The sequence below is a fragment of the Muscardinus avellanarius genome (genome assembly GCF_963383645.1).
Source record: "Muscardinus avellanarius genome assembly, chromosome: 13".
NCBI classification, from domain to species: Eukaryota; Metazoa; Chordata; class Mammalia; order Rodentia; family Gliridae; genus Muscardinus; species Muscardinus avellanarius.
This window is the reverse complement of record NC_137799.1, coordinates 93,896,864-93,913,097: the sequence shown is the minus strand read 5'-3', so window position 1 is coordinate 93,913,097 and position 16,234 is coordinate 93,896,864. Positions and strand designations below refer to the sequence as shown.

At 53.1% G+C, this 16,234-nt stretch overlaps 1 protein-coding gene across 1 annotated transcript in view; it reads left to right on the top strand.

Annotated features, from left to right (window-relative positions):
* Nucleotides 1-3,927: 3,927 nt before the first annotated feature.
* BICD2 (BICD cargo adaptor 2) overlaps nucleotides 3,928-16,234 on the top strand; it is a gene marked incomplete at both ends in the record, with an annotated part of 41,674 nt that continues 29,367 nt past the window's right edge. The window contains one exon of the mRNA XM_080708600.1: nucleotides 3,928-4,167. Within this exon, the coding sequence (XP_080564726.1) occupies nucleotides 3,928-4,167 (240 nt within the window). The remainder of the gene's footprint in view (nucleotides 4,168-16,234) is intronic.

Sequence of the window (16,234 nt, the reverse complement as noted above, 5' to 3'; positions counted from 1 at the left end):
CCAGGGGGGGCTGCCTGCAGCCGGCCAGTCCAGTCTGCCTTTGCTGGCAGTGAGGGAAGTCAAGGGCGAGGCCAGGGTTTGGCTCCCAGCCCCAGTTACCTCACCCGTAAAGTACGCACGCGTGGGGTGGGGAGAGGGAGTTGCCGTCGGGCCAGTCTTGGTCAGGTGCACGCATTGCTTAGGCTGCACATTTGTTGGGAAAAGTTTGTTAGAAAAAGGTTCGTAAGGCAGGAGTGGCAGCGCATAGTTCCAGTTCCAGGACTTGGGAGGCTGAGACAGGAGGGTTGAAGGTTCGCAGCCAGCCGCAGCAACTTCGTAAGGGCCTCTGCAAATCAGTGAGGCCTTGCTTCTAAATAAAAAATAAAATAGGGCCAGGGGTGCAGCTCAGAGGTAGAATGCCCCTGGGTTCGACTTCTAGTACCTCAAAAAGAAAGAAAGAGAGAGAGGGAGAGGGAGAGGGAGAGAGGGAGGGGGATGGAACCCAGGAGCATTCTACCTCCGAGCTATACTCTCAGCCCTATTGTGTGTGTGTGTGTGTGTGTGTGTGTGTGTGTGTGTGTGTGTTACTGTGGGTGGAACCTAGGGGCTTTTCTACCTTCGGGCTATACTCCCAGACCTATTTTATACTTTATTTGGAAACAGTTGCTGATAGCCTCACTCAGTAGCTGAGGCTGGCTTCCAATCTGTGTGATCCTCCTATCTCAGCCTCCCAAGCACTGGGATTACAAGTGTGTGCCACCACGCTCAACCCAGCCCTGTTTTTTATTCTTTATTTGGAAACAGGGTCTCACTGAGTTGCAGAGGGCCTCACTAAGTAGCTGAGGCTGTCCGTGAACCGCGATCCTCTGGTCTCAGCCTCCCGTATGCTGGGATTACAAGCGTCCGCCACCACGCCAGGCTTTTTTATTCCTTATTTGGAAACAGGGTCTCACTGAGTTGCAAAGGGTCTCACTAAGTAGCTGAGGCTGGCTTCGAACCTGCGCGATCCTCCAGTCTCAGCCTCCCAAATGCTGGGATCACAAGCGTGCACCACCACGCCCGGCCTACTCCTCCTTTTCTGTAAGATTTCTCCCGCTTAGCATGAATAGCTTGTCAAGGGCTGAAACCTGCGCTTTCAGTGTAAAGCCACAGCAGTCCCAGGAGAGGTAATCACATCTTTCTACTACAGCTGAATTCCTTAAAAATCATTTACTCTCCCAAGTCAAAATACGACACATCCTTAGCCAGCATCCCTGTATGTAATTCCAGAACTCAGGAATCTGAGACGAGAGAATCACAAGATCTGAGGCCATTCTCAGCAACTTAATGAGACCCTCAATACCTTAGTGAGACCCTGTTTCAAAAAAAAAAAATAAGCTGGGCATGGTGGCTCATGCTTGTAATCCCAGTACTTGGGAGGCGGAGACAGGAAGATCGCAGGTTCTTGGCCAGCCTCAGCTACTTAATGAGGCCCACTGCCATTTAGTGAGACCCTGTTTCAAAATAAGGAAGAAAAAATAGGGCTGGGATTATATCTTGGGGTAGAATGTCCCTGGGTCCCATCCCCAGTACCATAAATAAATAAATAAATAAATAAATAAATAAATAAATATGTCCAGGTATAGCTCAGAGGTAGAATACCCCTGTGTCTAATATCAGTAACACACACTATATATACATATATTTTTCACAGTCTTCTTATACAAGTAAAACATTGGACTCCTAAAAAGAAGCAAGGCCCCAAGGGGAAATGACTGATTTCAGACATGGGACACCGTAAGTACAAGATGATCCTGAGGGAATTGTGCCAGAAATTGAGAAAATGCTCAAAACTGACCATGTTTTGGAAGGACATGGAGCTAGCTGGAGGAACTTTCCCCCTGGCCAATCTGCTAATATTTGAAGATCAAAATAAGGACGGGGAGCGATGACTGTAACCCGCTGCTAGAAGAAGGGTCCGCGGATCCACAGGCTAATAAATGAACGAGAAGGAACAGCTTTTAGTGCCGGGGCTACCAAAAGGGGAGAAGGATGGATGGAAATAGAAACGCACCCATTATGGCAAGAATGTATCCAGGCAAGACGCACCAGTTCATGCTGAAGTCTGAGGAGTAACAGGATATCTGCAAGGTCCTATGACACCAATCACAGAGAAAACAAAAAACCCTAGCAGCATCAGAGGATGCAGACGGCAGGTGCACAGAGAACTCAGAACCTCATCCTCCCAAGAAGGCTGTCGGTGCCTGTCGCTGGACGGCTCTCCTCACAAAGGGCGGACTGCAGGAGACTAGAGAGAAACCTGAGTGCAGAACGCAAAGGATTCCTGGGCCAGAAGGGCAGCGGCTCTGCAGGGCGGCGTGGAGGCCCTGGAGTGACTGAAATGTGGACTGTGCATTGGACAGCAGCGTCAGTGTCCTGCCCGTTGTGAATGCTATTGTCACAGTCTCTCTTTAGGGAGGCATAAGCCAAGGAAGCCATGGTCACTCTCCAGAAGGGTGGGGCCGGCAGTGGGGTTCAGGTGTCCTGTGTCAGTTGAGACAGAAATGTGCCACTCACAGATCCCAGGGAAGCTGGGGGCGAGGAGGTGAGGGGGAGGGAGGAAGGCACTATGACTCTGCCTTTATTCTCCGTGGGCGCTATCCCTGCGGGGTGGATGGCGGTGTGCAGTTGTAGGCTGGCTAGTTCAAAGAAAACGGGAGGGAAGAATGAGCTTAATTCTAGGACTTTGGTGTGGACCAGTAGGTTTAATGGCGGTCGGCAGCTGTGGGGTGCGTGGGGTTGGGAAACGATGACAAGCACCTCAAGAGGGTTATCGAGACCCAAGGGGAAAGGCACAACCGTGTTGCGAATCATGTGTGTCACGCCTGAAATGGGTGCCAGGCAGTGACTCTAATTAAGCACAATTTTTAAAAATCATATTTATTTACTTATTTTGGTACCGGGGGATGAGGCCAGGGGCATTCTGCCTCCGAGCTACACCCCTAGCCTGATTTTTTTTTTTTTTTAATACTGTGGGTGGAACCCAGGGGCTTTTTACCTTAGGGCTATACTCCCAGATCTATTTTATACTTTATTTGGAAACAGGGTCTCACTGAGTTGCTGAGAGCCTCACTCAGTAGCTGAGGCTGGTTTTGAACCTGCGCGATCCTCCTGTCTCAGCCTCCCAAGTGCTGGGATGACTAGCGTGCACCACCACGCCCGGATTGATTTTGTTTGTTTTTAAACAGGGTCTCACTGCGTAGCTGAGACCGTCCTCGAATCTGTGATCCTCCAGTCTCAGCCTGCCAAGTGCTGGAATTTCAGGCGTGGGCCACCACGCCCGGCTGTTGGCACACTGCTGACGCCGGGCTCCCAGGACACGCCCAGACCCTAGGAGGGGGCAGCGGTGGGCCCTCTGCTAACCCAGCGTGTCCCTCCGGGGCCGCCCGCCCAGGACGAGCGCCACGCGTCTGCAGGCTGTCACCGCCAGACACCGACACTGCAGGTCGCGCTTCTCCACCGGGCGTCGGGGTTTACAGATCGTGCGCCTGGGACGGCTGGAAACCCGAGACCGGCCCGGGCGCTGGAGCTCGGGTGTGACCTCGGCGCGCGAGCCAATCTCCGCCGGGGCTGGGCGGGCGCGGGGCATGCCGGGCGCACAGTGGGCGTGAGGGCGGGACTGCAGCCCCCACCATGCCCCGGGCGCACTGGCCGCGCGTCGGCGCGCAAGGCCCCGCCCCCTCACGGGTCTAGACCAATCAGAGCCGGTGGCTGGGCGGGCGCGGGGCACGACGGGCCGTGTAGTGCCGCGCCGCGGGACTGCAGCCCCCAGCGTGCCCTGCGCGGCTAGGAGGAGCAGTGCGGCGGCGCGGGCGGCCGTCGGGGTTGGGCGGCGGCGGCGGCGGCGGCGGCTCGGGAGCGCTCGGCCTGCGGGAGCCTGGTGGGAGCCGGCCTCGGCGCGCGGCCACCATGTCGGCGCCGTCGGAGGAGGAGGAGTACGCGCGGCTGGTGATGGAGGCGCAGCCGGAGTGGCTGCGCGCCGAGGTGAAGCGGCTGTCCCACGAGCTGGCCGAGACCACGCGCGAGAAGATCCAGGCGGCCGAGTACGGGCTGGCAGTGCTGGAGGAGAAGCACCAGCTCAAGCTGCAGTTCGAGGAGCTCGAGGTGGACTACGAGGCCATCCGCAGCGAGATGGAGCAGCTCAAAGAGGTGGGCCGCCGCTCCGCCCTGCACCGGCCGATGGGCTAAGGCCGCCCTGCCTGCGGGCGTCGCCGGGGTGGGCGCCGGGTGCGGGCCTCCGCGGCCTCCTCCGGAGGGCTGGTGCTGGCGGTGGTCGTCGCTCCCCGGGCGAGTCTGTGCGTGGGCGCGGGGGGCCCGGCAGACGCTGAGCCGAGCGCTCAGGCCCGACGCCAGTCGCCCACCGGGAAGGGCCGGGCCCGGGTCTGGGAGGCCGTTCCTCCTGTCACCTTCAAGCAGAGCACTCCCTTCGGCGCTTTTCATCTCATCCCGGGAGTGGCAGGAGGCCGGGAAGGGACCTGGATAGAGGCCTGCGGGAGTCGGCGCTGGTTGTCAGTGGTGCTTGCCGCAGGCTGGAGTCCCGCAGTGTTCTTTCTGTGGCCCAGAGCTCAGTCCTCGGCGCCTCTGAGATGGTGCTTCCACCCGCCGGGATGCTTGGCTTCCCTCTCCCACTTCCTGTCCAGCCCCCCCTCCCCGCGATTGTTTCTCGTAGACTGAGTCCCGGTGGCTCGTCTCATTCCCACTGTGGGGGAAGGAGGTTAGACCGCCAGGCTGGCTGAGGACTTGGAGGGGGAGATAGGAAGAGACCTGGGCAGCCCTCCCGCGATGATTTGAAGATCCGTTTCTCTGGGTGGTGCACTCCCATTTGCACCCCAGCCCTACCCCTTGCTAGTGATGTGGTTATGGGCAGGGGCTCTCCCTGAGCCTTCGCTTCCCCCTCTACAAAGTGGGGGTGCCGCAGTGCCTGGCCAAAAACGTCACTCTGAGGGTTGTATGTTTGGAAAGGCCTGGCATAGGGTCAGGCAGGTAGCTTGTCAATTTGACAGCATGTCCCCTTTCCCATCTGCCTCTGCCCTCCCTGGTCTTGGCTCTTGGTCATCGGTCTCATCTCCTGGTACCTCTGCTTCTAGCCAGCCTTGCTCAGGTGCCTGGACTCTTCACAGCCCGTTACCTACTTGGGGAAGCCAGGAAGACCCCACTCTGTGATAGGGGAGAGAAGAATTAATCCTTAAAGCCCAGGCAGCACAGTGATTTGAAGAATGGATTTTTACATCATCCCGGAAGGGCTGTCCAGGTTTCTTCCTATCTCTTCCTATCCTTAAGTGCCAGCTTACCAACCAGGAAAAGCCTGCCCTTCTGGCCAGGTGGGAGCTGGCTCCTCAGACGTCATCCTGAGGACCATGAGTCTGTTGTCCGTCAGCAGGTATTGGCACCATCTCCAACCTGGGCTCCACTGGCCCAAGATCTAAAAGACAGGTGGACTATGACCCTTCCTACAAGGGCCCCCATTTTGAGTTAGGGGGCTAGGGCTGGGTCTGTGAGAATGTGGGATGGGTGTGTCCTCGTCCCATTTCTGCTCTCCTGTGGTGGGCTCACCTTCGCCGTGTCTCCCTCTGAGCAGGCATCCGTGGAGGTGAAGAGTGCTCTGGTCCCTTCAGGCCCTGGGTATCTGCTGTGAGAAGAGACTTGCGTACTGAACTCATCCCTGTTTCTGGGCTGTTCAGTTGTTAGCTCTTGGCTACTACAGACACAATGGGTTCTGGCACTGTGAGGAATTATGGTATAACCTTGTGGCGTGTATCTGGAGGGCAAGTTCCAGCAGAACTGTGAAGAGAGTATAGCTGTTTCTATAGGTGCAGCTTAGCTAGCTGCTGGCTTAATATCGCCTCTTGGCTTCTCCAGATACCGGCCACATGGCCTCAGACAAATTGCTACTCTCCCCTTTGTGAAATGGGGTAGGGTGTCTGCTTCAGGTCCCTAGCAGAGTCTAGAGGATTGTGCGTCAGTGTCGGTAGATGTTGCCACAAAGCTCGTTTCCGTCTGCCTCCCATCGGTATCATGCCTTGGTCAGTATCATAGTTAAAACATTCGCTCCGATTAAAAAGTCAAGATGTAAATCGACAGTATTTGGAGAGGGTTGTCTTCCCTAGAGAGATGAACCACGTTAATTACTTTAAGTTCATTTTTTGAACAAAAGTACCAACAAATGATGCTACAGAGGAGTCGTTTGTGCTCTCTCCGGCATTTAGAGAGAAAGCAGTCTCTGAGGAAGGCAGCTGGCTGGTCGTCGGTGAGTGGGCTTAGGGCCAGCGCTGAGGAGCCATGGCGGGGAGTGCAGTCAGGGCTGGCCCTGCTTGCTGCCGTCCTCTTGTGGGAACGCCTGCGGCCCTGATGTTGGCGGAGGCTGGGGATGGAGAAGGTGCCCAGTAGCCCGTCCTGCTGGTGGTCTTTGAGTCTGACTCAGTGATGACCATATCTGTACCCTTTCCTCTTCCCCATCACGGTGTGTGTGTGGGGGGGAGAATTAGATGGACCCTTGTCATCCTCATGGAGGTTGTGGTCCTGCGTGGCCACGGGCCCCCTGCCACAGCCTCCAGGAGGCAGGTGTGCTGAGCGGCAGGGCACAACAGTTACTTAGTTAAGTGCACTGAGTCTGGCTGCTGTATGGTTCTCATTAGACAGGGCTTTTTTTTTTTTTTTTTTGGTGGTGGTACTGGGGTTCCTGGAAACCCTTCTGCTTCTGGGCTATACTCCCAGGCCCCTCTTTTTTTATATTTTTATTTGGAAACAGGGTCTCTTAAGCCAGAGCAGCTGGCTTCGAACCTGCGCAATCCTCCTGTCTCTCCCTCCCAAGCATGGGGATTACAAGCATGGGGATTAAAAGCGTGCGCCACCACGCACGGCCCTATTTTTTTTTTTTTTTTTTGAAATAGGGTCTCACTAAATTACTGAAGTAGCCTCACACCTGCAATCCTCTATCTCAGCCTCCCAAGCACTAGTGTTACCAGCTGCATCAGTTTGAAGAAGGAGGTCCAGGAACAGTCTTAAGTCGCAGCTGAAGCTGGGCTACTGCGACCTCCAACCAGGCCATCTGGATTTCCTGCCCGCCGCGCCACCTCGGATGGTGTGAGCTCTGGAGTGTCTCCAAGCTTGTGTGTGAGGCTCACTGGGTAGAACCGGGTGTCAGGCTGGGCATGGCACCGGCACACAGCAAGGGCTTTGTCAGCCCCTCTGCCCCCTCCCTTAGGCCTCGAGCCTCGTTGAATCACCTGCAGCTCCTCCTGTTCCTGTCTTTGTCTGGCTCATTTGTGAGTGGCTCCTGTTGACACTTTCTTGTGTCATGTCCTGCCAGTGTGTCCCTCGCTCCTGCTAGCCCTTCTCTGGAAGTCCTGCCCACCCCTCAGCCTCGGACACCTTTCTGGGAAGTTGCTCTGGCTGCAGCCTTCTGGACTTGCCTGTGCCTCTGTTCCTAGTGGCTGCTCCTACAGATGCGCCTGGAGGAGGTGGGGCGATGGGGGATTAGCAAAGGACCCACTCCGTGGTTTATTGCAGGTGTCCTCCAAAGTCACCCGAAGTGAGGCCCGCCATCCTGGCTCCTGGAGTATTGCTTCTGGAGCAAGAAAAGATCTGGTTTTGGTTTAAGAAGGCGGGGGAGTGTCCTGCTTCTCTGAGACCTCCGGCAATTGTCCTTGCATCTGTTTCTGGGGTAAAGGGCTGGTGGAGGGGGGGGGAGCTCTGGGGGACCTGAGGGTCTTTCATGGGGCCAGTGATGACTGTGGTCCTCTGTGCGTGAAGCCAGGCTTGAGGTGGAAGCTGGGTCTTGTGGGTCCTGAGGCTCTGAAAGTGTTCCTGTCCTTGGGGATAACAGCTGAGGGTGCAGGCGTCCAAAGGAGCTGGCTGTGTGGCCCCACTTCTCTCACTGACTGTCTGGGCCCTCCTTCAACTACTGAAGGTGGAACAGGGATTATGAGGGGTTCTCAAAGGACCTTTCACTTTATTTATTTACTTATTTATTTATTTTTGGTGGTACTGGGGATGGAACCCAGAGGCTTTCAACCTCTGGGCTATGCTCCTAGACCTATTTTGTATTTTATTTGGAAACAGGGTCTCACTAAGTTGCTGAGAGCCTCACTCAGTAGCTGAGGCTGGCTTCAAACCTGTGCGATCTTCCTGTCTCAGCCTCCCAAGTGCGGGGATTTTACAAGCGTGCCCACCACGCCCGGCTGACCCTTCCCTTTAAAAGCTGTGCAAAACAACCACATCAGCCTGCTTGTTTTCTGTGGGGCCTGGGTCTGAGGCACCTGTGCGTGGCGGAGAATCTCCTGAGCCATCCGATGTCTGCTCCAGGCCAGCACACGGAGGCGTGCCCTTGACTGCCTTCCACGGAAGTGCGGTCGGCATAGCTGTGGGCAGCGGGCGGTCTTCAGGGATGCCAGCATGCTGTGAGGCTGGCAGGTGGGCCCCGGGAGCAGCTCTGCCCTGCGGGGGGCAGCATGCGGTGGCGCCATACTGTGCACCCCACCAGGGCCCCCAGGAGCTGTGTGGCCTTGGAGGAGCCACGCTGCTTGTGTGCACCTTGTGTGCACCTCAGGGGGCGAGGGAGTAGTGGGCCTGCCCACAGTCTGGCGCTCAGGACGCTTGGGCTGTCACTCGCCTCCTGGGACTGAGCCTCAGCCACCGGGCCCTGCGGGATTCCTGCTGAGCCTCCCTGTTGAGGGAGCGGCCTCTCTTTGAGGGTGGGGGTCAGTGTTGTCCTTGGCAGTTTGGGGCAGCAGGCCATCCGCCAGACCCCCACCTCCAGGGTAGGTTCATCATCGGAGGATGAAGAGCTGTCACGTTGTAGAGGAGGACCTGGTTCCCAGGCAGGAGGTGCTGCTGCCCGTGAGCAGGACTGGCCAGGACAGCGCAGACTCTGCCAGGCGTTGGACTTCAGGCTGGCCAGTGTTCTGCGTGGGCTCCCTGAGGCAGCAAAGGGTAGTGTGACTGCTCAGCCGCCGCCTCTAACCCAGCTTGCCGTCCCGTGGCCGCCTTGCTCAGGGGAGGGTGGCATCGAGGAGGCCAGGGGCCGGCTTCATGTAACAACTGGACGTCCAGGAGCTTCAGCACAGAGCTGCGTGATGAGCGCGTCCCCCAGCTCCTCTCCCCTGGCGGTGCAGACATGCAGGCACCTCAGAACAGGAAACACTTGACACAGCCTCTTCGCCTGGGCTGGGCGAGTGCTGCACACCACCCATCTTAGTACTTAGGAGGCTGAGACAGGAGGGTCGCAGGCTCCAGGTCAGCCTCAGCAGCTTAGCAAGGAGACCCTGCTAAAAAGGGGGAGCTGGGAGTGTAGATCGGAGGTAGTGCCCCTGGATTCAGTCCTGAGTACCGAAAGAGAAAGAAAAGGAGAATTTTAAAAGCAGTTTTGTGTGTGGTTCTCCTAAAGGACCGAGCTGGTTTTTAAAAGCCAGCGGACGTGGTGGTGCACTTGTAACCTAAGTACTTGAGAGGCTCAAGGCCAGCCTCAGCAACTTAGCAAGACCCTGTTTCCAAATAAAAAGTAAAATCAAACTGGGAGGGTATAGCTTGGAGGTAGAACACACCCCTGAGTTCAAGCCCCAGTGCCACCAAAAATAAACAAAAAGATAAAAGGCACCCGCTCTGTTGGAAGCTCTGAAGATAGCAAACGGGAGAGGGCAGGGCGGCCTGCCCTGCTCCTGTGGGCATCTGCTGGGTGTGGCCGTGGCTGCCAGCTTCTGTTCCTCAGTTCATCTTGCCTGGCTACTTCTATGAAAACATTGGCTACTTTACTGAGAAAGTGAGGACTGTTTTCTCACAAAACACCACCACAGCGCACGTCTGCAATCCCAGTACTTAGGAGGCGGAAACAGGATGATCACAGGCCAGAAGCCAGTGCACAGTAACTAAGCGATACCCTATTTCAAAATAAAAAATAAAATAGGGCTGCAGATGTAGCTCAGAAGCAGAGTAGCCCTGGGTTCAATCCCCAGCACCACAAAACAAAAACAAAAAATAAACAAATAAAAATAAAAAGCATAGTTGAGTCTTCACAGCCAGAACCTAAAATAACTCTTAGCGCTGTCTGCAGTCCAGGCAGCGCTTGGGTTTCCCCGCGGTGGTCCTAGGTTTGTTTATGGTGGCCAGGACCCTGTCGGGAGCCGGGCACAGCTGCATGTGCCTTTGCTAGAGATGGAGCTGTGCTGTGGCCGTGACCCCCTTTCCACAGTGCTCGATCCGCCCTGGGCGCTGTGGTCCTCGCCTGTGCTCTGGATGCCCCCCGTGAGCAGGGGCGCCCACCGCATCTGCCCCTGCCCAGCACGCTTGCCTTTTCCTTTTGAAAGAAATGAGCGGTGGGCTGCCTCGCTGGGGCGTGGCTCTCACTGCCCTGTTATCACCTACTCCAGCCCACCCTGGCCAGCCCTCAGCTCCACTGCCATCGGGTGATGTGGCATCCAGTGACTGTGTCCTGGCCGCCATGCTGAGGTGCCCAGCAGTCTCCAGGAGGGAGGATCGGTGGCCCTGGCCTAGCAGTGAGGACACCTAGGTCTGAGTGGAGACTGCCCGCCATGCGTCACTCTCAACGCCGGTTCAGCTGCTCTGGGCTTTGTTTCAGGCCAGGGTACCCCCAGTGCCCTGGGGGACCGGCTTTTCTCTCTGGTGCTGGTGGCCGTCATGGCTGCCCACAGGCACATGCTGATTCTACCTGGTGTCCCGGTAACTCTCTGTCCTTCCTCTTCACATCCTGTGCGTCTGGCACTGCCCCCAACACCGCTGCAGGGGTCCAGTGCTGGCCGACCAGAATGTCCTGAGCCCAAGGACTGATGACCTTGCCGTCCAGAAGTGCAGCTTGAGATGACGTGTCTCACTGATGGGGGCTAGGGCACTTTTTAAGTTTAATTTATTTGTATACTAAGGATGGAACCCAGGGGCATTCTCCCTCCAAGCCACACCCCCAGCCCTGTTTTATGTTCTATTCGGAAATAGGGACTCACGAATTTGCTAAGGCTGAACTCAAACCTGTGGTCCTCCTGGCTCAGCCTCTCAAGTACTGGGATTACAAGCGTTCGCCACCACACCCGGCCCCAGTTGATTTATTTTGTGAATCACGGGCAGCTGTACTCTAAGGTCTGTTTGGGACATGGGAATTTGGGTTGGGAGGTCGCTCAACCCGCAGAGCACTTGCCCAGCACGTGTCAGGTGCGGGAGGAGCCTGGTTTGGTCTTTGGCACAAGGAAGGAAGGCCAGCCCTGTTTTATTTTTTATTTTGAAAGAGGGTCTCACTAAGTTGTAGAGGTTGACTGCGAACCTGGAACCTGTGACCCTCCTGTCTCAGCCTCCCAAGTACTAGAATCACAGGCATGTGCCACCACGCTCCGTTTATTGTTAATTAAAAATAAGACTTTCGGAAAGTTTTATAGAAGAATCGTAGACAGCCTTTCTAGGTCAAGGCCCCGCTCGGGGTATTGCATGACACTCACCAGGCATGGAGGCTCCTCCCAAGCTGTGATAGTTTGTCAGACCTTCTTTGCTTTTGATGCCCTTGGCGAGTTTAGGGAAGCGTGGCCAGGTGCTCTTAAGACGCTTCCTCGACTGATGCTGCTGTTTTTCTTGGGATTAGATGGGGTCATGGGTTTGAAGGAGGAGAGTCATGGGAGTACACGGCCTGTCTCATCTCGTAGCAAGGACTAAGGCCATCAGCAGGGCATCACTGCTGAGACAGTGTTCAGGATTCTCCACTCCAAACTTACTCTTTTTCTTTTCTGGTGCTGGGAATGGAAGCCGGGGCATTTCAGCTTCTCAGGGGCTCGTGGAGTTGGTTCTTAGGCTCCTGTGACATGCTCCATTATATGACTTTGTGTTTTCTTTCTTTCTTTCTTTCTTTTTTTTTTTTTTTTGGTGGTACTAGGGGTGGAACCCAGGGGCTTTTCTACCTCCAGGCTATACTTCCAGACCTATTTTATACTTTATTTGGAAACAGTGTCTCACTAAATTGCTGAGAGCCTCACTAAGTAGCTGAGGCTGGCTTCGAACCTGTATGATCCTCCCAAGCGCGGGGATTATAAGCGAGCACCACCACACCTGGGTGTGTTTTCTGTCCTTTTTTCATTTTTGTGGTGGTGGTAGTGGGGTTCCTGTAAACCCTTCTACCTCAGGGCTATACTCCCAGACCTATTTTATACTTTTTATTTGGAAACAGAGACTCTTAAGCCAACGCGGCTTCGATTTTACACGATCCTCCTGTCTCCGCCTCCCAAGCACAGGGATTACAAGCGTGCGCCACCACACCCGGCTGTGTTTTCTTTTTTAAGCACTTTTGTTTTGATACTAGGATTGAACCCAAGAACATTCTACCTCAGAGCTACACCCCCCAGCCCTATTTGAAACAGGGTCTCACTGAGTTGCAAAGGGCCTCACTAAGCAGCTGAGGCTGGCTGCAAACCTGCAATCCTCCTGTCTCAGCCTCCCAAGTACTGGGATGACAAGTGTGCACCACCACCCCTGGCGTTTAAAGTACCTTTTACTTTCTGTTAGTACAGGATACCCAGACTCGTCTTGTATATTTCTTCCTGCAGTCTTAGAATCAGCCATTCCTCCCGAGAACACCTGGCTCCTTTAATTGGGAAAAGTAGTAGAAATTAAGGTCTGGTTGCAAAGCGTGTTCCTGTTCCTTGCTACCGAGGTGTTTTGTTCTGGGCCCTTTCAGCAACAGAGCAAGCAGATATATGTGTACCTAAAAATATTTCTGTATGTGGCCATCTGCATGTATATTTAGCTAAACATGAATTCTTACTGCTGCCTGCACTCTAATCTGTCACCACGGGGCTCATTGTCAGCCCATGTCCTTGTAACCTTAACTTCCCACTCCCCACAGGATTACAGTGGGTTCCCATCTACCGTGCGGTAACCGAACTGTTACACCCCTGCTCACGTACATAGCAGTGCCCAAGGTGTCCACCGAATGGCTACGTTTTCAGCCAGGGTTCAGGGCTTCTGTGTAATTCCTTTTTCTTTTGTTTAATAGACCTACTTTCCCCAAAAGTTACATTCATAAATCACCACCCTATTCCCCCATTCCCTTCAGTGTTGGTGTTTTCATTTGTAATACAGTTAGAGTATTTGCCATGTTCTTCGTTCTATCCTGGGACCCCCGATCTCTTAAATGCTTTTTTCAATTCACGCACATTAAGCATCACTCATTGTTACTTGAAGTTATCTAGTTTTGACACATGCCTGGTCATTTATCTGCCATTTCAACACCGTACAGAATTGTTTCTGTGGCTTCACCCATTCAAGCCCCACCCTCGTGAACCTCTGCCAGCCGCTCATCTTTTTACCATCTCTCTAGTTTTGTTTTTTCCAGAGTATCATATAGTACGTAGCCTTTTCAGACGGCCTTCTTGCACTTAGCAGTTATCCGTTTAAGGTTAATCCACATAACTGGGCATGGTGGCACATGCTGGTGTTCCTAGGACTTGGGAGGCTGAGACAGAAGGACTGCAGACTCAAGGCAGCCTCCGCAACTTAGGCCGTGTTTGAAAATAAAAAATAAAATAGGGCTGGAAGTGTAGCTCATAGATGGAATGTCCGAGTTCAATACTAAGAAAATCATATCTTTTTATGGCTCAATAGCTCTTCACACACACACACACACACACACACACACACACACACACACACACACACCAGTGTATGGATATACAGCAATTTATCCGCTCACCTGTTGAAGGATACCTTGGTTTCTTCTAGTTTTCAGCACTCAAGCATAGAGCTTCTATAAACATTTATGCACAGGTGTTTTGGAGATCTAAGGTATTTAATCATTTGCTTAGTTATATAAGTACATTGGGTCTCTTTGGGAGGGCGTTCTACACTGCGCTGTAACACCAGCCCCCCTCCCTATTTTTCTCCTGATTTCAAAGCAGAGTCTTGGTAAGTTGCCCACGCCTGGTCTCGAGCTCCTGGGGCAGGACTAAGGTGAGCACTGCTGTGTAGGAGACTGTACCTGTCTTCCAGATGACCGGCCCACTTTGTATTCCCACTAGCCAGGACGGGTTCCTCAACTATTGTCGCTGTTCTGATACTGGCTAATTTTTTTTAATCTTTTTTTTTTTTTTTTTTTGGTGGTACTGGGGGTGGAACCCAGGGGCCTTCTACCTCCAGGCTACACTATCAGACCTATTTTTATATTTTATTTGGAAACAGGGTCTCACTAAGTAGCCGAGGCTGGCTTCGAGCCTGCGCAATTCTCCTGTCCCAGCCTCCCAAGCGCAGGGATTACAAGCGTGCGCCACCATGCCCGGCGATACTGGCTGGTTTTAATAGATGTATAGTGGATCTTACTGCTGTTTAATTTGCAGTTTCCTGATGGTGTGGTGTTGAGCATCTCTTAATACACTTGTTTGCTATTTGTGTATCTTTGATACCTGTTCTAATCGTTTGCTTATTTTTAAGTTGGGTTGCTTGTTGTGTGTGTGTGTGTGTGTGTGTGTGTGTGTGTGTGTGTGTGAGAGAGAGAGAGAGAGAGAGAGAGAGAGAGAGAGAGAGAGTCTGTCTGTCTTAGTAGGGATGGCACCCAGGGGTATTCTACCTCTGAGCTACACCCCCAGCCCTATTTCATTTTTATTTTTTATTTTTTGGTGGTACTAGGGGTGGAACCCAGAGGCTTTCTACCTCTGGGCTATACTCCCAGATCTTTTTTATATTTTATTTGGAAACTGTGTCTCGCTAAGTTGCTGAAAGCCTCACTAAGTAGCTGAGGCTGGCTTCGAACTTACGCGATCCTCCTGTCTCAGCCTCCCAAGCGCGGGGATTACAAGCGTGCGCCACCACGCCCGGCCTATTTTTATTTTGAAACAGAATCTTGTTAAGTTGCTGAGGCTAGCCGCGAACCTGCAATCCTCCTGTCTCGGCCTCCCATGTACTAGGATTGCAGAGATGTGCTACCACACCTGGTTGAATTGCTTGTTTTCTTATTGTTGAGGGTTTGGGTTTTTTTCCCCAGTACTAGGGATGGAATCCAGGGGTATGCTACCTCCAAGCTACACCCCAGCCCTAATTTTTATTCTTTATTTTGAAACAGGGTCTCACTGAGTTGCAGAGGCCTCGCTGAGTAGCTGAGACTTGTTGAGTTTTAAGTGTTCTTTATGTGTTTTGATCCCGTTTTGCAAATGATTTCTCCCAGACTCTAGTTTGCCTCTTCATTCTCCTTGCAGTGTCCTTGACAGTACTTTTTAAACTTCACTGCCTTTTCTGCTTTCGTGTTATTTTTCTTTTAGGTGCTGTGAACTTCATCACCAGGCCCAAGGTCACAGAGCTTTTCTCCTGTCTCTCTCTCTCTCTCTCTCTGAGTTTTCTAGTTTTGCGCTGTTCATGGGGTCTCTCCTCGCTGTGTGTTTGTTTGGAAGCGTAGGGCAGTGTGTAGAGGACTGACTGGCCTGTGGGTGCTCAGTGGGTCTGGCACCACTAGTTGGAAGACTGACCTTCACTAAATTGCCTGCTCCTTGTCAAAGATCAGTTGAGGATATTTGTAGAACTTTATTTCTGGTCTCTCTGTTCTATCCCATTGAACAATGTGAGTATTCTTTTGCAAATATTTTGCTGTTTTTTACGGTATGTTATGATTTTACTAGGTTTTAATCTCTCCTTGTATGTCATTGATGAAATTTTTCCTCTATCCCATTTTTCTCCAAGGCCTTTTGGCTTTTGTTGTGGGATCTTTATGTTTATTTGCTTGTTTGTTTATTTCTGGGATTGAACTCAAGGGCGTTCTACCTCTGAGCTATACCCCTAACCCTACTGCATTTTGTATTTGGAAACTGAGTCTCACTAAGCTGCTGAGGTTGGCTTCAAACTCTGATCATCCCTTCTCAGCCTCCCAGGTACTGGGATTGCAGACGTGCGCCACCACGCCTGGCTTGTCGTGTGGTCTCTTTCTTGTTTGACAGCACAGTGGTTCTAGGGATGCGTATGTCATGGGGCCGGGGCCCAGGTCTCCCTCTACCTTCCTGCCTGGGGTTTGCTAGAGACCCAGCTCTTCATCCCTGGACTGGCAGGGTTGCCCTTGGTCACTGTTAATTTGTGATGGTTCTTTTCTGTTAATTGTGAGAAGAAGTAGTGGAATTTACCGTGAGTAAAAACAGACTCACCTAGTAAATTGGTTAGGTTTTTATAAAAGGTCAGTGTGATTGTTTCTAAGTCTGCTCACAGGACAAAGCCCATGGCCTTTCCTTCGTCCAGGCCCAACTTGGGCTCAGCC